Genomic DNA, 24,838 nt, shown 5'->3' with positions numbered 1-24,838 from the left:
TATGAGAGAGTAATGTTATTTTCTTTATTCTTGGTAATTAAATTCAGTGTAAAGTCACTGCTTCCAAATACATTCTGAAGCCCACCAGTGTATCACTCCTTCCCATCCTGGAATATAGTGCATTCTGTTGTTATTTGTTTGTTTGTTTGTTTGTTTTGCAACAGATTCCTTTTATATTCATTCTTGAGGGAAAAAGTTTATATACTTGGTTTTGTTGCTATTATTTTTATGAATTGGAAAAAAGCGCTTAATTCAGCCTGACCTAAATTTCTATTAGGTGATAACTATAAATTTCATAGACTCTGTCATTGGTTTTTGTTTCAAAATAAAGAATCCAGGAAATTAACCAGAATTTGTCACCAATAACCAGCATAGGTCATACTAGCTAAAGGATACATGAAATTTAGGTACATGTGGGTCAGTGAAGGTTTTAGAATATCATTTGCTAGATAAGATAAATTATTATATTAGTATTTCTCTTCTGTTGCTATCTTCAACTCATCTGGAATTCTGCAGATAGAAACAGAACTATTTTGAATGCTGATCTCAATATGAAACATAGAACCCACAGAATACACAAGTTTTGGTGAAATAACATTCAATAATCAGGCTGCTGTGAATCTTACATTAAAATTCAATTACATTTTAAAAATAGAGTAGTTATAGCTAGAAAAAAAATATTTTCAGAGGCAGCAGAAACCCTTGGTGGAAATGAACAGTCTACATAGAAAATCCAGGAAGTATGCAAACTAGACACCAGAATACTCAGTACATTGAATTTAATCAGAGAGTACACACAGGATATGACATAAAACAGCAGTTTACTAGAATAATTGTCATCTGGAACACATGAAAATAATTTAGAAAATGGACTAATGTCATACTCTCTGGCAATAGACTTCTTGGAAATATAGGCATAAAATCAGACAGACTTATGTGTCATCTGACTACCTTCCCTTGCCACCGAGCCAGCTTGAGTCAATAGTGTGGTATCTATATAAGCAGTAGACAAGTCACTGATCAGTAAACTAAATCTCTAGGGAGATCATTTTATAATAAAGCCATAGGTTAACTATTGATATTTGGTGCTTCAGAAGCAGAAGCACATCCCTTCCACTAGATGGTAACAGCACAGAGGTGCTTGTGGGACAGTTCTATGATTGCCGAAAATAACAACACTTGGGTTGTCATGAGTTATTCTTTTACTCAATGGCAGATGTACATTTAGACATATGACACTAGAAATTTTGAGATGGTAGAATGTTTAGGGAAATCCAAGTGCTCATCTGTATTTATGAAAGCAAAACCATGTTAGATTCATTTTTTAAAATTGATTTTACTGCCTGGCCTAAGCATGGACTTTCTTCTTCTCAATTATATGCTTACAAAAACTGTACATTACAAACAGTATAGAAACAAGCAGAAAAGAATGCGCCACACATCCTGAATAATTCTCTATATGCAGTAGAATTTACAGATATAAAAGAAAATACAGCCTACTCCTTTATAGCGCACAGTTATGGTTTTAGATACAATGTATCATTAGCAAGTGGTTGTGGCCACCAACTCTAGTTGTCCCCAGCAGAGAGAATAAGAGCAAGATCTGTTCGGTACAGCTTCCCTCCATCCGACAAGGCCATTATGTTCTTCTTGTATGTAGTAATATTGTTAACATCCAACTCCTGTATAGGACATAGATAGCATTGTAATCCAATTAAAGATGGACATTAATTAACCACTGGCCAGTGATAAAACTTGAGGAACTGCTTGCTACAGCAATCCATTAAGAGATCTTTTATTAATGCAAATAGTCATCAAGTCGTTTCTAAATCAAATCTGTCACAGTTTACTGATTTGTGTTGGACTCAATTCGAGTTAAGAATTCAAATCTACTCCTGTGTATTGAAAATTCTTTCAATATATTTCCACAACAGATGTATGGTTGTTTCTGGGCAATTCCCTAAAGTCTGCCTAAGAAATAACTGACATGACTACTAAATTACCTGTTTGTTCTTCTCGCACAGATCTTTCAGTAAAGCATCCAGTTCATTTTCATCTATGTATCCATTGCCATCCTGGGGGAGATGAAATGAAACAGTGTACATTAGAAGTAGCTAGAGCCCTCAGAAAAAAAGGTCCCCATTGGTGGGTACCCTAACCTGCTGTGTTGGGGTAGAGCCCTTAACAGTTCCAAAATAGGTGAGCTTACATTTGTGAACCAGATTGAAAATTTCAAAGTATGCTCACATTTACTATTTCACTTTATGTTTGAAGTATCTTCCATGGGAATAAATAAGTAAAACCAAATGTATTCCTACAACAAAGGAGAACACTGTAGCTTGGGGAAGCAGTGGTTGGTTTAATGTCACTCCAGTGGGCCACAGTTACATAGAGTCAAGGTCCAAGAATAGAGAAATTAGAAGCCAAAAGCATGAACTAACAAACTCACATCTAATCTTTCCTTATATATGAAGTTCTAATCTTTTTTTAATGTGAGATACTTCCGTGGAATGTCTTCTCTAGCTTAGTTTTCATTTAACTCTGCCAGGGAATACCATTATTATTTTCTATTTACAAACAAGATTGTGGCTCAGAGGGTTTAGGTTCTTTATTCAGAGCCTCACAGTGGCATGGCTTAGGCTAGTATATCATGTAATGTGAGATATACTATGCATGTTTTCTGTTGAATGACTTGGTTGTGTAATTTCAGCTGCCCATACTTTTTAAAAATTGTGAACCTTTAGTTTGAGGCTTCTATTTTCTTTGGTGAGTGCTTTCCAGATTTTCCCCAGGGTGAAATTGTAGACCAGAAAAAATTGAGTAGAAAGTAATAATATGATTTTTAAATGTAGAACATTCTGAATATAAAACATGTTGGTGGACTGGCGAGATGGCTCAGCGGTTAACAGCACCGACTGCTCTTCCAGAGGTCCCGAGTTCAATTCCCAGCCACCATGTGGTGGCTCACAACCATCTGTAATGGGATCCGAAGCACTCTTCTAGTGTGTGTCTAAAGATAGCTGCAGTGTACTCATATCAATAAAAATAAATCTTTAAAAAAACATGTTGGCATTAATAAGCAAATTTAGTAAAATCATAAGATATAAAAATCTACATCTAAAAATAATGTTCTGTTTCAGAACAGATATTAAAATCCTTTTGTAATAGTACTAAAAATAGAATAAATGGCTTAAGAGTAAACTTAGCAATGAAAGTAAAACACATGTATACTGGCAGTTGTAAAGCTCTGGTGAAAGATACCAAAGACACAAGCCAATGGAGAAGCACCTGTGCTTATGGATTGGAAGACTTAATCTTGTTAAAGTGTTCATATTATTTAATTCTAAAGATCAATGTAATCCCTTTCCAAACTCCAATGGTATTTTAGGAAGAAATATAAAAGATACAACTAAAATAATATATAATCTCAAAAGACCCAAAGCTGAAATAGTTTAGAGGGAAAAAAAAAGGATGAAAATAAAGGTGTCAGACTGGTAAGATGGCACAGCGACTAAGACATGTTGTGGTGTACTTTCCTGCACAAATGAACGAACAAACAAACATATAAACAAACATGAAAAAAGCACCAGAAGTTTCTGATTTCAAAATAAAGTACTCGATTACAGTAACCAAAACAGTATGGTATTTACTTAGAGACTGATACAGAGATGAATAGAGACAATAGAGATGAATAGAATAGAATAGAATAGAATAGAATAGAATAGAATAGAATAGAATAGAATAGAATAGAATAGAATAGAACAGAACAGAATAGAATATTAGTTTTGGAATTTGTCCACATGCATAGAATCAACTGATCTTTCTCTAGGAGGCTGAGTAGAAGGACAGGGTAGTCTCTTCAGCAAAAAGTATGAGGAAAACTGTATCCACATGCAAAAGGGGGAAAACCTGGACCCCTGTTTTTTTAATCTGGGCAAAATTAACATAATGCAAATATTGAAATCATGAAGATATAAAACTCCTAGAGCCAAGTATGATGATACACACCTTTAATCTTAGCTCTAAGGAGGCATAAGAAATGGATCTGTGAGTTCAAGGCCAGCCTGGTTAATATAGTGAATGTCAGGCCAGCCAGCATGAGACCTTGTGTCAAAACCAAAGCCTAAAACAGACAGCAAAACATATAAAATCGGTAGAAAGTTCATGGTACTGGTCTTCACAGTGAGCTTGTATGTTATGAGCACAGAGTACAAACTACAGAAAGACAGTGGAGCTCAGCATAGATGTTGCAAAGAACCATCTAGGGTAAAGTCAGCCTGCAGACAGGAGAAGATATTTGCAGACAATTTATCAGGTAAGGCACCTAAAGGAATGCAATATTAAAAGATGTAAGGAATATCTGTCTTTAATCAACATAAAACTAATTTGATTTAAAAATGGGCTAAAATGTGAATAGATACTTCTCCAAAAATATGATATAAATGGCTAATCAGTTTATGAAAAGGTGATCAGTGTTACTATTCATCACAGAAATGCAAATGAAAACAAATGAGGTATCATTTTACAGCTGCAAGAATGACTATTACCATACAAGTAAAGGAAGTAAGTGTTGGTGAGGATATGAATAAACTGGAAACATGTGCACACTGTTAATAGAAAATCAAAATGGTACAGCAATATTGATACACCAACAAATTAAAAAATACAACTAACATGATATAAAACATCACAGTTTTGTTCTTTTATCCAAAAGTTCAGGATCTCTTATAGGTATTAACATTCCATGTTCATTCAGTGTTTTCACAATAGTGAAGGTGTGGAAACAGCCTAATTGAAAAAAATATATATATCTGTGTGTGTATACACACACATATATAGATATATATATATATGTTTGTATGGAGATCATAAATACATATATAGCACAATATTATTCTGCATTTAAAAAGGATACTCTGTAATATATTATAATGTCAGTGAACCTTGAGAACAACAAGGCGAAATAAGCTTGTTAGAGGTGGATTCTTATACAATGTTTCTAAAATAGTGAAACTCTTGGAAGCAACAGACTAGTGGATTTCAGGGAAGGGGAAACAGAGAAAATGGGAAGTCAGCAATGAGTGTCCAGTTTCAAATGTGTAAGGTGAGTTTTAAATAACTGCCGTACAATCTTTCTCCTATAGCTAATAATACATGTCTTGAAACTACAAGAGAATAGATTTCACGTTAAATTGTTTTCATAATACTTTTTTAAAGAAAAAAAGGAAAAAAATGCTTTTACCTGATCATATAACTCAAAAGCCTTATTGAACTCTTTCCCACACATTTTGATTCCCTAAGGAGTCAGAAGAGAGGTTCAGTCAAAAAGTGATAATGTATTTCAGCTTGTTTCTCTTGACAAACCTGGGTTTTTAAGGAAAATATAGAGAAAAGCCAACTACCTGAAATTTAAGAAGGAAATTTTCCTGCACTGGTAGTAACCTGTTGAGAGAGAGAGAGAGAAAAAAAAACATTATGTTAATTGGTTGGAATTTTAGATGAGGTTCTGTTTATTCTAATAACATCTGCGTAATTCTGAAACTTACCTGGCCATCTCTGTCAGTTCCAGCTTTCCATCATTATTTGAATCGAATAGTTTCAGCTGAAAGGCATTGTTATTGTTTGGGACACTGAGTTATACATTATTGAATGAAGGAGACAAACATTCAAAAGTCAAATATCTTGAGTGCCTGCAATGTACGTGCTCTAATACTGAACTACAGCCCCAGCATGTTTTTTAAAGGGTTGCTTTTAAAGCACAAAATTCAACAAGAGCAGTAAATGGATAACAAGACTAAGATATTTTGAATAATCTCAAATTATTTAATTTTCATTGGGTACTTAACAATATTTTCTAACTCACTGTTGCAATTAAATATCACATACTGAGATGCACTCAGACATAAACACATATACTTATTCGGGAAACATTCACATATTTTAGAAAGCAGTGAATATTGCTATAATGAAGGTAATGTCATACTAAATTTGCCAAGTGTAGCATTTTAAAATATATTTGAGAAAAAGTCCATGTTAAAGACAGTGTTTAGAAGTTTAAAGAGTTCTTTTTAAATGAAAAAGAAAAGTTTGAGTTGATCTAAGGATTCTTTTCTGGAAGTTACAACTTTTTTCAGGGTTCTGTACTGACACAGCATTTTACAATCTACTGACGTAAATTTTAATATTGTTATACTGTCTACCAAGATACTGGACAACTAGATCACAGAGTTTAGTGCCCATAGGGAAATGTTTCCTCACCTATATATTTAAATTTTAATTAGTTCTTGATTAATTGCTTCCTGGATTGGAACTGGTTTATGACATTTAATCAGTTCTACTGGGCCAGACCAACAGGGGGAAGCTCCCATCTGAAGCTCCCAGCTTCAGAATCCTACCTGTGTAAAGGCGACTTTACTTTAAATAGAATCCCTTAAGATGGAGACAAATGAGAAAATTGATAAATGTAGGTTATTGTCCACTCCCCAAAGACAGAACCAAAGACAGCTTAGGTCTTGCCTTCATGATGCAGCAAGAACATCTCCCACCTGTTTGATGCTACAGAAGCAGATGGAACTGTACCGAGGGGTTAAAACACTGCAAGTAAACGTCAGCAGCACTGACCAGAATAGAAACCTCTAGAGGATCGTTTCTCAGGGTATCCCAAATCAGATGTAGCACAGGAGTAATGGCTTATCATTTATTTACTTAACCCACGGGGTAAGAACTCATAACTTTTCAGAATGTAGAGAAAACACAAGCATATCTATTGTTTGGATCTGTTAACCCTAGGATGAGTCAAGATGAGTGAACCACCTATTTGAGACAAGTAACTTCACGCATGTTTATTTTCTCTAGAACCTCAGTAATTGATTTGCATTAGACATCTTTGTTTAAAGAAGTTTTGTGACTGTATTATTCAACTTTTATAACAAGTACTGTTTATACAATTACTAAAACATCGTGTAAGGTGTGTTTGCATCTGCTCATTCATAGCACGGATAAAATATTTTAAAATAATAAAAACCAAAGGATAAAAACAAATTTAAAGTAATTTAATGAATAAAGTAATCATCCGTTCTTAAACTCTCGAAAACTCTGTGGTTTTCTAAACTATGGCAACAGTAAGTTCAGAATTTCTATGACCAAAGGGTAATGTCACTTATATTCTATGTACAGATATAACATGTATAAGCTATATAAGCTATATATACAATTACTCTGCCTTTAAAGAGAGGCCATCTTTTGAGAGATAAGTGTGACACAGCTTCATTAGAAGTGCTCATTTGTGGTCATGTGATGTGCAAGCTGCGGTTTATTTATTCCATCCCAGGTATTCTCCTAGACTTAGCAAAACCACAGACAATATGCTCATTGAGTTCTTGTCCAAATCTTTTCTAGTTTAGTCTTACCATGAGGTCCGTGTACTCAGCTAGTTTTGTATCATCCACGGTCTTGTTTGCTTTCTCTAGTAGGTCCTTTAGAAAGTTCTGTTGAAAAAAAAAAAAGAGCACTCAGAAAATTTCATTGATAATATGTATTTTGCAACAGAGTATACCTGGATGAATGCAAAGAAAACCTCTATGGTAGAGCCGGGTGAGGAGAGGACTCTGAAAGTCAGGTGGTCATTGTGACATCCCAAAATGAAGCGACTTGTGACAGGCACAACACTTTCCTCTTCCTGAGACCCAGTGTGTCACAGTCAGAGTTATGTTGTGCTCTTATGATTATAATTAAAGGAGAGTGTGGACTGTGTAATGTAAAAGAATTGCAATTAAAACTTAAAGCATCACCACAATGGATGCTTCTCTTCACCTGTGTTCACCCAATCTTCCTGATAGAAGTATAAGGTACCATCTCTGTACCTCTCTAACCTGTGTGAAGAATGTTCAGCAATCTGAATGGAAATATGATGCTAATTTAAATGTATTTCCTGCCACATCCTGGGACATATTTGCCTATATGTCTGCAGTGAGTGTCCATTCCCCAGACAGCCTGGTGGTTAGCTCTTAAGCATCACAGTATGCACAGAGTCTTGTTCCAATGCTTCCGCTGACTGTACAAAGTACAACAGTTGGTAACATCGAATTCTTGAGGGACATATGAATCATAATTTAACGGAGATTAATGTGGGAAGGGTGCAAATGACTATTAACAGTTGGAACTTGGGAGCAAGTTTAATTTTTGTTTTACAGAGATAAAAATTAAATAAAAGCTTTGCCAAAGCTTGCTATACAAATGTCAATGTGAATTCTGAGGGATGTAATAGCCTTTCGTTTCCTGTATGAATGTTCATTTGCCACTCTTTCTTTTCCTCAGAAAATGAATTAATGCAGCTATGGAAACTGAGCAGACCTGTGTCCAGAAAGACCTGGAGGGCTGTGTTTCGTTGGCATCTTTGACCGTGTTCCAGCTCCTTCCTTAAAGAGAACAATCTCTGCTGGGTAGACTTTATTTTTTTTTTTTTTTCCGAGGAAGGGCTGCTTCCTGGTGTGATGCATTTATTTTCTCTTCGAACATTCTGCTTCAGATCCACAGTGAAATCCATAGAAAATTCAGTTATCTGGTGGCGGTGAGATTTATTTTTGAGCTTTCTGAAGCTTTTTTTTTTGTCATAGATTAATTGGGTTAAATAAAAAGTCTCATCAGACAGTGAAATGGTGGTCACAAAAATAGCCTTGGAGAAACCTTGGGACACTAGGATTCAAAGTCATATCTGAGAGCAAGTGAAGTTTTACTCGATTATGAATCTTAAAATTAGCTTTCTTTCCTTAAAATTAGCTTTCTTGAATTACCCATTAAAAAAGAATGCCAATGTGTCTTTAAAATTCTCCAGGGAACGGGACTGCTATTTAGAATTTCCTTTCTCAGGATAAAATTTAGAACAAAGAATGAGACTCTGAGAATATTTTGAGGTCAGTATTGAAGTGAGCTAAAGTTTTTATTTTATACTGTGATAGTTTAGTCTAAAAGAATAAAACCACAATAGCTTCCCTGGCAGCTTGTGGACTTCAGCTACAGAGCAGTGTTTCTAAAAGACGTTGCTTTCAGGAACTTTATGTTAAAATTGTTGGCGCTCTAAAGAGGCTGCAGCTGAATCTGTTATAGCAATTTTACAGTGGTTCAAATGAACCAGTCTAATCTCTAAACTTCTATCCTTCTTAAATCATGTTGGCAGATGATTAGGAAAACAATGCACCCGTTTTCCTACATAGCAGAGCAGAAGCAGCTCACAGTGGGTGAAGCTTGAGGCACATGGTGCCATAGAAAAAACCATGTTTATTGATGTTAGCAGACACTCTAGGACCAAGCCTAGGTTCCATTCCTAGGCAGCTGTGTCATTTTGAAAAGTTCCCCAGCCATTCTGAGCTTCTGTCTCTCCATACACTGGGAGTCATAATAAACCACCTGGCAAATTTTCTGAAGAATAAAACCTGAGATTTAATTCAGATGCAGTACTATGTCTGTGACATAGAAGGCACATGCTCTCAACAATATTCACTTGCTTCCTTTTTAAAAATTAAAAAAAATGTATTTGCGTGTGCATGTGTCAGTGTGACCATACACAGGTGCTATGACACATATGTGCAGATCAGAGGATGATTCTCCTTCCACCATTTAGGGCTTAGGAGATCAAAGTCAAGTTGTCAGGCTTGTCAGTGCCTTAACCCCTGAGCCATCCCACTAGCCCTTGCTACCACTAATCACTCTATTCTGAAGTTAGAGGACGTAGGGCCTTTCTGGCTAAGAAATCTTCCAGTTGGCTGGAGGAAATGAGGTAGAAGATTTGCTCCTGTTCCTGAATTGAGTGTAATATTCTTCGTTATGCTTTCTATTTAATAGAACAGTGTGCAGCATCATACTTGGACTCCATATTATACCTGATACTGCGGTATTGCTACTCTTGCTTTGAAGATGGGAAACAGTAGAATCACATGGAGATTTGTCCTGAGGTTACATTTGATTCAGACTGATTTTCCTTATATCTCTCCGTCATGTGTCTTCTCATCACTGAAGAATTCTATCATGTGATGTACGAACTGATGGCTTTATTTTCAAAATTTTAGTTTTCCACAGTTTGTATAATTCATGTTGTTGATAGGCAGCAGGTTATATGGTGTATCTGAGGCCTTTGATGAGGATGGTTCTGGGGTTAAACATTACAACTCTGTGTCTCCTTTCTGTAGGGTTTTCAGCAGGTTTCTCAATGTTTTACAGGCCTTTTGTCTCTGGGCTGATGCTTATCTCACATAGTAGATGCAAAGATGAAATAAATATGCATAAGGTACAACACGGGTCTCTGTCGTTTGTCTCTTTGAAAGAGAAACCTATTTAGGTGTTCAATTTATAAAATAAAAATTCATGCTGGAGAGATGGCTCAGCCATTAAAAGCTGAGCTCACAATCAAAAATGTAAACTGAAATTTCAAATTTCCACAGAGAGTGGTAGGGTACTTAGCTGGCATAGTTAGCTACTTCTAGCTATCTGTCTCTGTATGGATGACAAGCACTCATCTATCTTATGTAACAATGTCGGTACAGTACAGAAGACGCTAATCTCTCACACAGATGAACAGAATCTCAAGAAGCACTTGAAGTCTGTCTTTCGATCTGGTGTTTCACTAATGATGTAAAGAGTGGGTGCAAATGTGCCACGGCTCAACATAAGTTTCTTTTGTATGAGGTTGGTTTTTTTTTTTAGGCTACTAATCCCCTTAGCAGCTCCTGATTGCATCTGGAAGGAGTCTGCTGAGTCTCAGCTTTGGTCCACTCACCTTAAGTTCCTCCGTTTCTATGAAGCCACTGTGGTCAGTATCATACTTTCTCCAAGTCTGCAAGAAATATGGAGATGGAAACCGGATTTAAATAAACCAATAAAACCCAACAATTCCCTTACTCCCAGCATCTTTCTTACAGGGGGGAGGATTTTTACCTTCATGAATTCCTCACAGGACTTCAGTTGCTGGCATCGAAAGAGCAGCAGGAAATTCTCTTCTGTGGGTAAGACATGAGCCAACTGGAAAAGATGGAAAAACAGACATGAGGAGCCTGGAAAGGGCCCATGCCATCACTTGCTGCTTTGGTTTCGCTTCAGCATGCTCAGTGAGCAACTCTGTTGCCTGAGAAAGTAGGAGCAGATAAATATCAGCTGTCTAGGAGAAGAGAGGACACAGTTCACTTTCCCTGTCTGGTACTTTGCTTCTGCAAAATTCAGAGGTGCATTTCAGTATCTATGGCCCTGAGGACCTCCATGCCTAATAGAAGAGATGGCTGTACTGGACCGCATCTGATCTGCTGCACACACATGCATATGCATCCTGAATAACCTGTAAGCTACCAATCAGGTCTTGGTCCTTTTCGGGTGCACAGGATGGAACACAGCATGGCAATAAATTTCATGTGAAATGAGAAATTCTGAGATACATGCATAAAGGTGAAAGGAAGGAAGAAAAAATTATATCCATGTCTAATTCTGAAGAGAAACATAATGGAAAGGGGACAAAGACAACTGTAGAACAGTAGAAAGAGGTAGAAAGGCACATCTCCATAAAGAGAGGAAACCTGACAGTATCAACGAACACCCTTAAACAGTGGCCTCTGCTTGAATCTGGGGCTCAAGTTAATTTTTGATCTCCACTGCATGATTCTGTGACATTCTCCCTTAGATCTCATTCTATAATCTAACACCTCTTCCTCTGTTTCTCCTCCTTTTCCTCCCTCTCCCCCTCCTTCCCTCCTTCCCCTGTTCTCTGCCCTTCCTCTCTCTCTTGAGGAGTAAGGAGCCACAGATACCATTTTAAGACTAATATAATCTATTGCTTGTAGAGAAGGAGGGAGCTGGATTGATGGCCCCACTGCTGATGTGACTTCTATTTCTGGCTCTGCTGCTAATGAGCTGTGGTCCCCAGCAACTTCCCTAGCTGCATTGGCCCTCAGTACCTTCACCACGAGAAAATGAAGGTGAGGAGAAATGACTGCCCTAGGCTCAAAATATGTGCTGTGGAATTACTGACCCTTCATCATTAAAGAATAAACCTTCACATACAACATTCAACTGATTTTCAGCAGTGGTTAAATGCCCTGAAGTACAGACATGACCCCTTAGCCTTGAAATATCTAGATCAGAGTTACTTAAATTTCTCCCATTCATAGTCTCTTTGCTCCTGAGAATGTTTTAAGTGACCCTAGGTAAGCATAACATAAATATATAAACAAAACAGTTACCGATAATAAACCATAACAAGTTAGTTTAAAATCATTCTTTTATATAATTTTACCATTTCTTAAAGATGAACTTAAATTGTTTTTATGTAAAGGCTAAATCTTGGCTGGATGTTTGATACTGCAGAATGCAGAACATCTTCAGTCTCTCAGAACTCATCTGTCTGTAGCAATTCCTTAAAGTACAATAAAATTGTCAGTGCGGTGAACAGTATTTTATAAAGATATATAGTATGAAATGACACAATCATGTTTTTTCAACATCACAGAAATTGTTGAAGATTCTGTCCTAAACGCAGGCCAGAATTCATCCAACAAATTTTTGTGAAACTCAATTCAACAGTTCTAAGAGAACATTTTGAAATCGAACATTGTAATACAATACAGAGATACACGAATTTGATGCATGTTTTGGAAAGACAGAAGGAAGATATTAGAAGTCTTTGCTTCCCATAATTAAACTATTATGTTTATCCAAGAGCAGAAAACTTCACATGTTGAGTATAACGACTGAAATTCACAGCACGTCACAGTGATAGCTGGGGTGTTTTGGGCAGTGCTTGCTGCTGTTGCATGGAATGATGCATGTGTGGTGCCAGGTGAACACGTGCGCTCAGCACCTAGGGTGCAGTGATGCCATGCATGGCAAGTGCGCCAGAACACCTGGGGTTCATTATGCTTTTAATTTTGAATTAATTATTTTTTTTATGTGAATTCAGAAAACTTTTACTGTTGCCAAATTGTGATCTCTATGGGTCGTTATCTGCAGTTTATGAAGCTGGGATTGAAATTAATATTAAGGTCATAAGATGTCCTAAGTGCTCAACCAAGTAATGGGCAAGATCATCATGCCCATTTAAACGTCTTCCAAACTTTTAGGCCCATTAAGGTTTGAAGTTTAATGTAAAATGCCATTTCCCTTTATGGGCACATGAATTGTATATGTCCTTTAAATTATCTTGCTTTTCAATCTTTGAAAAATGGCTGGAATTTCAATTATGTTCATAGCCTTTAAATATGGTATATGGTAAAATAATGTAAAAGACAAAAACAAATAAATCTTGTTATAATATTGAGTAGTGATCCAGTCAGAGAATATCTTAACTAGAAGCAAAGGCCACTAGTCTGGGTACATGATAACTAGTGTGGAGATACACATATATATGCATATATATATAATGTGTAGGTGATAACACATCTAAAAGAAGAGAATAGGGCTTTAGAATAATTTTAGAAATTAAATCAGGTTTTGGTCCATAAATATATTTATATAACTGTAGTGTGAGATTATATATAAATATAATATATAATATACAAAGTAATACATAGTATTATATATATATTTCAGGCAGCTCATTACAACATTCAGGTCTTATCTGTATAGTTAATTTCTTTACCCATAAAATTCTGCCCCTTAGAAATAATACAGTTCAATATAATTCAAACATTTGAATTGAGATACAAATTGAATGATCTGATCTGGTGACTTGCAGACTCTGAAACTCAGTTATATCTTATGGTTGTTAAGAAATTAAGTCTGCAACACACTTCTTGCTTATGACAGTAGGATGAGTTGGTTGCTCCTTCACTCTTGGAATGCAAACAACACATTTGTTGGTGATTGCTACCAGTGGCCATGAGAAGCTGTGCTTCTTTCCACTCAGGAAAATCTAGAACTCATCTTCCTTATGAGGTTTTTTTCCTCTGAACCTGTATGTGGGCCACTAGTAGAAAGTGGTTATAAATGATTTTCATTATTAAAGAAGCATGAGTTAGGCCCAGAAAGCAGGTCTCCACTGAAGCTATGGGGGAAGAGAAGAGAAGAGAGGAGAGGAGAGGAGAGGAGAGGAGAGGAGAGGAGAGGAGAGGAGAGGAGAGGAGAGGAGAGGAGAGGAGAAGAGAAGAGAAGAGATGAGAAGAGAGAGAGGACGAACTGTGGGCATAGAGCAGGTCTTCAAAGAGAGAAGAAACAACCACACGCCTAAAGCCCAGTGTAGAATACTGAAGGCATTCTGCAGAATGCTTCTTTTATAACTTCAAATGATGCGAGGAGGGAGGAAAGATTTGTCCAGGAGAGAGGTGAGAACAAAGAAGCAACAAAATTGAGATCCTAGGTCTTAAAGAACGAGGAAATAGGCCAGTGATGAGACAAGTTGACCAATGGAACTTGGTAAGTGTACATGTTAGGAGGTTTTATGTAAAGATGGAAGTCTGTCCATGTTATGTCACAGCTATGATTAACATATGCACTCATGTATGAAAATAGAAGTAACAAATCTCAACTGTTTACTTAATAGTATGTAACTTTAAATGTTTTGAGGGGTTCTTTCCCAGGTCACTTCAAGAACTCAGAAAGCGTTTTTGTCTGCATTTTATGCCCATCCAGAGTCAACAGAGACCAGCTTATCAGGTGCATAGGATACATGCTTGTGATTTTCTTGATGATTTTTTTTAAAAAATTAGAAATACTTCATTGACATGATATAGAGTCAACATCCTCTACTAATATAATTTTCTATATTGCTTGAATTTCATAGAATATATGTTATCCTAAACTAAAAAAATAGTGATTTCTCTTAAAAAATATACTTCTGAAAATCCACCAACTATTTAAACATTGAAAAAGTAAAAGAATACACTAATTAGTAATGATTAGATATAAGGTTAAGGAAATTCACTTATCTTTGTGTTACAAAGGTTATGTAACTCAAAGATCAGAGAGTTCTAGAATGTCACATATAAAGAGAGTCATAGTCCTTCTGTTCTTCCTCCTTCTCTTCCTCTTTCTCCTTTTCTTCTTTCTCTAACATTTCCCCCTCTCCTTCTCCTTTTTGGCTTTCCTAGACAAAGTTTCTTTGTTTAGTTCTCGAACTTAGAGATCCACTTGCTCAGCCTCCAGAGTGCTGGGATTAAAGATGTGTACCACCACACCTGCTGTTCTTTATGGATAGTACAGATTTATATTTCTTTGTGCATGCTGTTTTAATCTTAATTATAAAAATACTGACTGCATCTATATACAAATACTTTTAAAATCTCATTAAACTCATTATAGTACTATCTTATTTTAAAAAATTAACTTTGCTCATATAAACTATCATTGTAAGACAAAATAGCCATTTAAAAAGCAATGCATGTGTTTGGATAATATGTGCCTGGGGTGAATAGAAAGATTTCCTTTCAAGATAAATTCTACACTGTGGCAGTCCTGTGTTTTCTGTTGCTCTCTGTGTCAATGCATACAAGGTAGTATTCAAATTTCAGACAGGAGTATGGAGATTCTCCATCTATAGCAGCTAAGACAATGTCTAGGATGTGCCAAAGGTCTCTTACAGAATGTTAGATAGGACCGCTTTATTCTCAAATTTTCTAAATCACTATGCCCACAGAAGTCCTGGTGGGATTTCAAGATTCTTGATGATTTTTTTCATTACTGTGCTACCTGTTTTCCCTCTTACAGACTCCCCAGTCTTTAATGTGGGTTGAAGAAAAAGTAGAGCGAATCAACAGAATGAAGAGAAAGTAAAACAGACATCTGTAGGAACAAGTGGAATTTCCTAAGTCTTTGCTTATTGAATTGGTTGCTTGGCACTGAAAAATGAAGAAGCAAACTTTTTCTAGTTGCCTGTCCTTGAAGATACCATCTACATTGTACTGATGCAAGGAATGATGTTAACTTTGTCTAGAATCAGCTATAAGCCCCCCCCCACCCCCCTAGCTGGGATTAAAGATGTGTACCACCATACTCATTCTTTTTTATGGATAGTATAGATGTATGTAGATGTATATTTTTTGTGCATGCTATTTTTATCTTAATTATAAAAATACTGACTATATCTATATACAAAATATTCTTTTAAAATCTCATTAAACTGTTAACATTAGTCATTGTAGTACTAAATTATTTAAAAAACAAATGAGTTTTATGCATTTGTTAAAAAAAACCAAATGAAACCACTGATGTTCCCTTGGACATAATTACTTTTGTTACTGGGCTGGGGAGAGAGGCTAGTATGGATATTGGGAGATGCTGCCCTGAGTTGTTTCTGGTTCTAGAAGTATTACTGTGCACTCAACTGTCCCATTGCGGAAGTGTTTGGGCTAAAGACGTCTGTGGATCCAAGAAGGTTGTATCTCATGGGTAATCCACACAGGAATATAAAACCCCTAGGCTCTTATTTAAAACTTAGGAAATCTCTGAAGGGACACCTCCACTTCAGAGCTCACTACAGAGGAAGACTCCGTTAAAGCTTTGTTCGTAAGGGCCCTGCATCCCTCCGTGCCCAGGCCTACTGTCCTTGCTCTCCCAAATACTTCCTAGCAATCCTCTTTGTATCGATTGCACTCAGGTCTGTTTCCAGGGAACTCTGCCCTACAAGATTTTGACTTGCACGCTTTGCCATCTCTCTTCATTCTCTAGCAGAATATGGAGGTTTTGCCTTATGCTCTAGAGAAGGTCGGAATCTTAGCCATGCCTTGTCTGGCTGCTGAATTCTAGGTCACTCTGTTGATTTCTGGTGATTGTTTCATAGTGCCCCCTCCCAGAGTAAGACTCTTACAGGAAGACAGATGACTTAAAAAATACCTTTTCATAACAATTTCTAAGCAAGACATAGGCACAAAAATAAAGCAAAATACTACGTGTTAGAAGAGAAACCACAAATGGTGACTTCATAGAGAGACAAATAGCTGAGACAGACACATCAGCATGCGAAAGAGCAGAATTCATCACATTTGAAGACAACTCTGGGACAAATCATCCTTCCTGAGCATGTTAGACAAGCATTCGTTTTTACATTTGAAGAGCCATGTAGGGTTTTTTTCCTTCCAGTGAGAAGTAAATCCAGGGAATGTAGTAGGTAAATAATCATGAACTTAAAAATATTTGAGTTTAATAACTCGAATTTAATAAATTATGTGAGAAGGGAAAGAAGTTTTGACATTTAGGACAGAGTAGGTTTTTTAGTAGCTTATTTCTGTTTTAGTAATAATGTCAACTGTGCATCCTGGGTTTTTACAGTATTCTGCTTGACCTGAATTATCTCGTTTGGCACAGGCTCATAATAGACATATGAAGTTACTGCACAGTCATGTTTCCCATAGTCCAGGAAACAGATGTTCTGAGACTATTTTTATAACGTGTAGTTTGAGGCAGTTTTTAAGTCAGATAATCTGACATGTTTTTGATTTTGAGACACTTATCCCTCATCATCAAGCACCCTATATTCAAAAAGTGTTTCTAATACACATCATTTAAATGTATCCAGAACAAAATTTCAAACCTGATTTTGTCATTAATCATTTTCCACCATTCTAAAGTAGATAAGTAGTCTGGCAAGAAAAATAACTTTCATCTTGTGTAAGTGTATAAGCTTAAATCCCATCTTGGAGGAGTAGAGGAAATGGCTGGAGGAGTTTCTCTTCAATGGTTGTTACAGTTTTTAGGTTAAAATAGCTTTTAGATCTATTTTTTCAGTGTATGCACTGACCTGCACAGATAGAAGCACTAAGCCAAGAGAGGTTGATAGGCTCCCACACGTTGCCCAAGGGAACAGAGGGAGCACTTAAAGATTTGACATCTAGCAAAAGGAAATATCTGTGTGTACTTCATGGGAGACTTAGAGGAAAGAATTGCATGACCTGCTAAATCATTCGGCTTTCCTAATCATTTGAATGGGCCTTCTTAATATCAGAACTATATTAGTATGAATAAATTTAGAGTATTTCTAACAGCAATGGTATTTGTCAAATTATCTCAAATTTTTGATGCTTGTCTTTTGCATTTATATTTACAATTTTGTTATTACTGAATCACCTTCATGTGAATTTTAACATCTACTGAAGTCATTAAATTGCCAAATTCAGAATATTAGACATACCAACATTTCTTTCTCTTTAACTTGTCTAGGTAAAATGCATTCTGTGGAAAGTGTCAGTCTATGTATCAGGTCAGAACATTGAAAATTAGGTAACATATTTCTTTTTTAAAATTCAATTGGGTGGAGCCTTCAGGGAAGCAGAATGCTGCATGCATGTTAATTTACTTTGATTAGACTTCAGTGAGTCCTGGAGTCTAAATTAAGTGAGTATGATATACAAGCTAGTTGAACCCCCTTCTTCTTTGATCAGTAAGGCATCCTGCTAGGAGAAAGGGGACTTTAATATATTTGGGATACATGGGGTTTTGTGTTCTCTTATAGCTAGGTAGGTTTTTTATATTGGAGTACCTCATTATACACAAGAAATCTTAGCAAGTAATATCACATATCAAATTGGACACAGTATGAACAACTTTCTGGTGATGCTAGAGGGTGAACTGAGAGTCTACACATCCCCCACCATCTCCCTGTTTTCTGTATGTTTCCTGTAACATTTTACTCTTTTTTCCAGGGATGCATCAGGACTTATCTTCTCTCAGCTCTTACTTAGTTACCCTGGACACAGTCTGTAAACCACTGTGGCACTCTTCTTCCTGTTCCCCCATTTAAAATTTCTCTTCTCTTTAGATAATCTCGTTCAAGCTGCCTTCTCCAAATCCTGGATAGTAACTGTTATGAGGTCTCACAAGGTTCAGTGCACAATGTCATTAAGTGAAGCTGTTTGGCAGGTTTGCTACTTTTTCTCTTTGTTATCCATCTTGTTTTACTTCCATTTCTTTTTATTCATTCAAAAATCTTTTGCACTCCCTCTAATAGTTATTATCTTAAACTTGTAGAGACTGTGTTTTGCCATATCTTGAGATAATGCATTTTCTGGGTGCCAGATTCTCATTGATATTAAAGTTCAAAGGATAAGTCCAAAATGGCTAGACTCTATCTTACAGACTATAAACCGGATTCACTCATTTTACCTAATTAAAAATTCAATATATTGTGAATAAGCTGCATGCTTTTACTACATAACCTCATAGCACCAAACAAATGACATAATAAATAATTGAGTCTATTAGACTGCTTTAAGGTGAAGTTATTAAAATACAAGATTATAATCTTCTTTCACCTAGAATTATAAAGTAGTCAAACTACAAAAGAGTCAATTTAGAAAATCAAGTGTTATAGTTTTTCAAACTAGTTTTGAATATTTATCTCCTCTTACGTCTGTTCAGAAAACATAACTTTATTATTCTTGTCTTGATTAGTCAGCCTCTCTATCAGCTGTAAATTCAATAGCTATTACCTATTTATACAGTAATGAGTTGCACACAGGCAAAAGGGGAAAGCGTATGCTCCAGGGAGAAATTTTAATTACAAAGATAATAATAGTCTGTCCTTCCTTTACTCTATTTGTGGTAGGTGTTTAAAAATATGTGTATTTCACACTGGCACCACAAGTGTCCTGTCCTAATAAGATAAATTATTTGAAAACCAGGTTAAATCTTTGAATCTATAACTATTTTTGAAGGCCACAGCACTTCACAACTGAAGAGACTGAGAATGTTTTATGAATACAATTATGATTTGTCATATTTCAAAATATTATTTTATTCATTCCTCTAGATGAAGCTTTCTACCCAGTTTTTTAAAAAAACAGGTGGCAGAGCTAAACACAGCTAAGACATCACTGGTAGGAGTAAGGGAAGCCACATCTGTTTTGCAAATTGAGAATATAGATGGATGCATAATTGATTTCTTTTCCTTGATAAATTATAGGCATAATAAGATGTCTTTAAGAGGAAAAATCAATGTCAAAAGGCAAGATGTGGCATGCACAGTTTTAACCTCTAGAGATTCAAATGTGTGCCACATACCAGAGAGTGAAATGTTCATCCATTGTAGGAAAGTTCTTGTGCTTTTGCTAGGCCATCTATCAATCTGAAATAGACTTTCAGAAACCAGTCAGGATGCAGTCTTTTCCCATAACAACTTCGTGGGGCTGAAAGTATTTGATTTGAAAATAATCACGGAGAAGTATCCACTGTTAAATGTTGGACACTGTGCTGGGGAGAAGGTAAAGGATGCGATGAGAGTATGCTCACCTAGAAGGTAGGACCTGCTTGGCCCACTAGGTCAGTGAGCAGGAGGGTGAGAGAGATTTACCATTTCATTTCTAACTCTGCATATTTGGATCCATTAAACTCCTCGGTCTCTTTTAAAGTTGCTACCATCTTTAATTTGATGTGTGGGAAGACAAGATACTATATCACTGACATTGAATGACCTCTGTGGTTGAGTTATGTTTGACTTAAGATGACCTGATAAATTTTAAAGTTGATGTTCATTCATTCAATCAAATAGATGAATAAGTTTCTTACCTCTACAATTCCTATTTTACCATCATCTCTTTGCCCATATTGATCCACAAAAGTTTTCATCTCAGGTGATAGCTCCTAAAATTATATAAAAAAATTACATAAGATGTTTGTAAAAAAATTCTTATAATGATGTTAATAAATGACTGCAAAGAAAAAATTAAACATGAAATAGAATAGCTGTTACTGTATTTTAAAAATGTTTGCTTTGTGAAAGGTTATTTTATTATGCTATATAGTCTTGTCTGATAACATCTCCTTATGTCTTATCTATGGGAGGTAGGAGTAGATTTGGCTCCCACAAGCAAAATATGCATATGTGAAAGAGCCATCCAGTTTGCAAACAATGGATCCTTCTGGCTTGAAACAGGTGTGTGTTCATTAAATAAAATTAGAGAATTAAATGTTGGGAGAAAAGTATGAGGGGAGAAAATGACTGGGAAAATTTGTGTTTTCACTAGGAACATAGAAAAATATTTCCAAACTTCCCTCGAGATATTATTTTTCCCACATATTTTTTGTATAATAAATAGTACATTGGCATGATTAAGTAAATGTTATCTTCTCCTTTGGCTTTCCCACCTCCAATGTGGTTATTCCTGTTTTTAATCTCTTTGCATATCAACATGTTAGAGAGTTATGAACTGAAAGCTACTTTAAGTGGGTCTCTAACAAAGCCCACTTAAAATATCCTGTTATATGAACTGGTCTATTTAAAATAGGTCAGTTCTTACTAATACCCTTTTCTACCTCCTTGAGGAAGCAAATTAAGGTCTTAATTTTCACCTTAATGAACAAGATGGTAGTGCCAAGTTTACTGTAGCGATAGATAGCCGGTCTAATATAATGTAAGGGTCACACTGAAGCTCCAAAGCACTAATGCCAGAATTTACCCATTTGAAGCCATTGTAAGTATGTAGCAGAACTAAGATAGAAAGCAGCAATAAATTAATTTAATTACTCTGTGATCCTAAAAGAACCCTTCGACTATGGGTAACTTTCAATTTGCATTTATTTAATTTTGGTTCAGAAACAATTACAAGGAAATGAAAGTGTATAGCTCAGCAGTGTCAAGCATGGGAACACCAGCCCCAGACTTTTCACACACAGTTGTAAGTGAACAAAAAACAAAGCCTTCATTTTTAAATGTTAAAATTATGGAATACTACTAGCTCAAGTAGCAATCTTGATGTTTACCTTGGGAAGTTTCTGGGTAGCAACTGTGTTGCAATCTATTTTTTAAATAGTGAGAAGCATGCCATTATCACCACCATCACCATCATTATCAATTGCAGACTTATAAAGATGTCTAAATGTAATGACGACACTTTGTTCAGTGCAGAAGGGTGGTGATTTTGGAAACAGGACACTGGGCTATCATATTCACTTAGTGAAAATGAAGACATTCACATTATTAACGTGGTGAGTCAAATCAATGTTCCTCTCTGTCCTTCTAAGTCAGAAAATGAGAAGTCTGGTTTATCAGTTCAGCATATGTATTTTTTAATAGTGAAGAAACATATAAAAGTAGATTTATGGCAGTAGATCACTAGTTTAAATAAAAATGTGCCCAATATATATGAATTCTTTCTCTAGATCTTAATTTAGATTTTTTAGTTAGCCAACCAAAGCCTATTATGTAATTCACAAAAAATACCCAGGTATCAAGATACTACGCAATTTGATATGACCATGTGCTTGTATGAAAAATTAATATTATCAAATTATAATCAAATTAGATCTTCTTATGAACCAAAATTAGATTCTAGGGAGCAGAGAAAAGAAATAAGCTCTAAATTCTATAACTTCCACCTGAACTTTTTTAAATAAAAAGGAAAGTATTAAAATGAGGGGATGAAAATCACAGATCTCATGAATACTTGTACTTATAGAGTAGAACTAAATTTCAATATTAAAGTTGCTTCTGGAAGATTAAAATATTGTCATTTAGCTTTTAGAAGCACCATCCAAGACTGTAATTATAATTTCTATGAAAAATAAGACTTTCCATATACATTGAATGTATTTTAAATGAGGAAGAAAATTCCTGCTGTCTTATCAGCTAAAGTTCCATGAACTATAGTGATATTAGTACACAAATTTATTTGCATGCTAATACATAAGGGGAAAAGAGGCCAAAGTGCATAGCAGACATTTTTATTTGATCTTATTTTATCACACTTTAGATTACATGGTATTAAATCTGAGTAAAACAATACACCAGAGCATGATCTGGTTTAAAGTCAATTTGGCATAATTTTAGGAACTTGACAGACAGCTGTGAGTGCATTTATAGCTGTATGGCGATTCTTTTTGCTGTTGTATAAGGATATCTACTATACAGTAGACATAACAACAGCAAAAATCTCACAAACAAACTAAAACCAACCCCCAAAATGCAAAAAACAAAACAAAAAACAGTTCTGTTTATATCCCCCCTCTCGGTCTCTGTCTCTGTCTGTCTCTGTCTGTCTCTGTCTCTGTCTCTCTCTCTCTGTCTCTCTGTCTCTCTGTCTCTCTCTCTCTCTCTCTCTCTCTCTCACACACACACACACACACACACACACACACAGCACTAGAAATGGTGGCATGCTGCATAATATCTAGGGATGATATGTATATTATCTTTATGTAAAAACTTATTTGTAATTTTAGTTCAAAAGACCAAAGGCTACTAACATTTAACTACTTCACGTCCAACCTTGCTTTCTGAAAAGCAGTCTTATGTAAATGCCAACAGACCTATAAAGTTCTCAATCTATTCTTTATACAAACATCTCATATGTTTAAATGTTGGTTGGGTAGATTTTATTTTTACATTGATATCATCCTTTCCCAAAAAATAAATTTGGCCCAAAGGAATTAATTCTTAAACAATAATTATAATTTATTTAACCAATGGCTTATGTCAAAACCATAGCTTATTTAAAAACCATCACTAATAGTTTCTCGTCAGATTTTTTTCTTTCTACAATATATGACATTTTTACAATGCTTTGTTTTATTGATTTGTTAATTTGGGGGTTTCTCTCCAATAAAAACGAAAAACCATTTCTTGCTAAATTCTCACTCACACTTATTACAAACTGGTTATCTTTGCTCAGGAATAAGGGTGAAGGCAAGCTGTAGTCTCACCCCTCCCCCGTCCGGTTCCCAGTTACACTGACTTCGCAGCAGAAATTGGCACTAGAATCTGCAGATCTGCTCCTGACCACCAAGGGGCAGGAATGTATTTCTACCCCTTATTTATCGTCTAGAAAAGAGAAGTTAGAAATCACACAACCAACTCAGTGGTAGAGGTGGGGATCTGACGAAGGGTCTTGCACATCGATATTTCCTTTTAAGACCTATTAAGGAAAGGAGGATTATAGAGTATATATGACCGATTTAAGACAATAGGGATTTTCTCTTTAGACGCCCCCCCCCCACACACACACATCACACCACACACTTTTTGTTCTGACGCAATTTGGAAATATGTTCTCCCTCGCCTTTCTTAGTAAGTACGCCTTTACTTTCTCCCACAAAACCTCTTTTATGAAACACAAGAATAGGTATGTCTTCGAGTTGAAGGGTCCTGCACAAACCCAAGCCTACCAATCCAGCCTTCTTTCGCGCTTGCAGAAGCTCCTGGATCAAGTTCTGCAGCTCCTTTCCTTCCAGGTAACCACTTCCTGAAAAGACAAAGAGACACCCAGGTGTCAGATGTCTCTTTCTAAGTTTCTTCTCGGTTATTTCCAGGACAGTCGTCCTGGGAGGCTATGTAGCCAGAGCACCGATTAATCAGCAATGGTACAGTCGCGGCAGCGCTTGGCTTCCGAGGTGTAAAACTTAACAGCATAGAGTGCATAGGAGGGTAGCAGGGGTGTCAGGGATGATGTTTGAAACTTTTGAGAGACAAGGTTTCCTAATCTTTGCTACTGTCCTACTATTTCCGTTCCTAGAAAGGTGAATACTTACAGCATGGGGATGGCGTACACACAATGTAAACTTCCAGGATGATGGGTCGGCAGTTGGGGTGTGTGTGTGTGTGTGGGGGGGGAGACAAGATTAGGTAGGGTGATGGAAGACGGGAAAGAACAGAAAAGGGTGCGGAAGGAAAGAGCAGGGAAGGAGTGGGGACGGGTCTTGAAAGGGTTAAAAAGATAGAAAATAATCACCGTCAGCGTCGAAATGAAGCCAGATCTCAAAAAACTGTGAGGCTGTGATCAGAGATGACTGCAGGTGGGATTCTGCCATGGTGCAGCGGCTAGTTTGAGAGAGCGCTGAGCGAGAACCTCACGGCGAGAGGGCTGCGCAGGCTGATCTGGGCGCGGCGCGGCCGGGCGCTGTCCGCGGTGCTGCTCCGTTCGGGCGTCCTCCGGAGTTCTCC

General features: G+C 36.4%; 1 protein-coding gene across 1 annotated transcript; it reads right to left on the bottom strand.

Annotated features, from left to right (window-relative positions):
- Positions 1–24,838, bottom strand: Calb1 (calbindin 1). Its single transcript, XM_028780533.1, has 11 exons — positions 24,627–24,838; positions 24,064–24,140; positions 20,470–20,544; positions 10,930–11,013; positions 10,772–10,828; positions 7,410–7,487; positions 5,547–5,602; positions 5,403–5,442; positions 5,243–5,296; positions 2,004–2,075; positions 1–1,682 (listed from the first exon to the last, which is right to left on the bottom strand). Exons 1-11 carry the CDS (start codon positions 24,703–24,705, stop codon positions 1,569–1,571), a joined length of 786 nt encoding a protein of 261 aa, XP_028636366.1. The 5' UTR covers positions 24,706–24,838; the 3' UTR covers positions 1–1,568.

Source organism: Grammomys surdaster, unplaced genomic scaffold (genome assembly GCF_004785775.1).
Source record: "Grammomys surdaster isolate TR1022 unplaced genomic scaffold, NIH_TR_1.0 97, whole genome shotgun sequence".
NCBI classification, from domain to species: domain Eukaryota; kingdom Metazoa; phylum Chordata; class Mammalia; order Rodentia; family Muridae; genus Grammomys; species Grammomys surdaster.
Note: the sequence above shows the minus strand (reverse complement) of the source record. Positions and strands in the feature narration are given on the sequence as shown.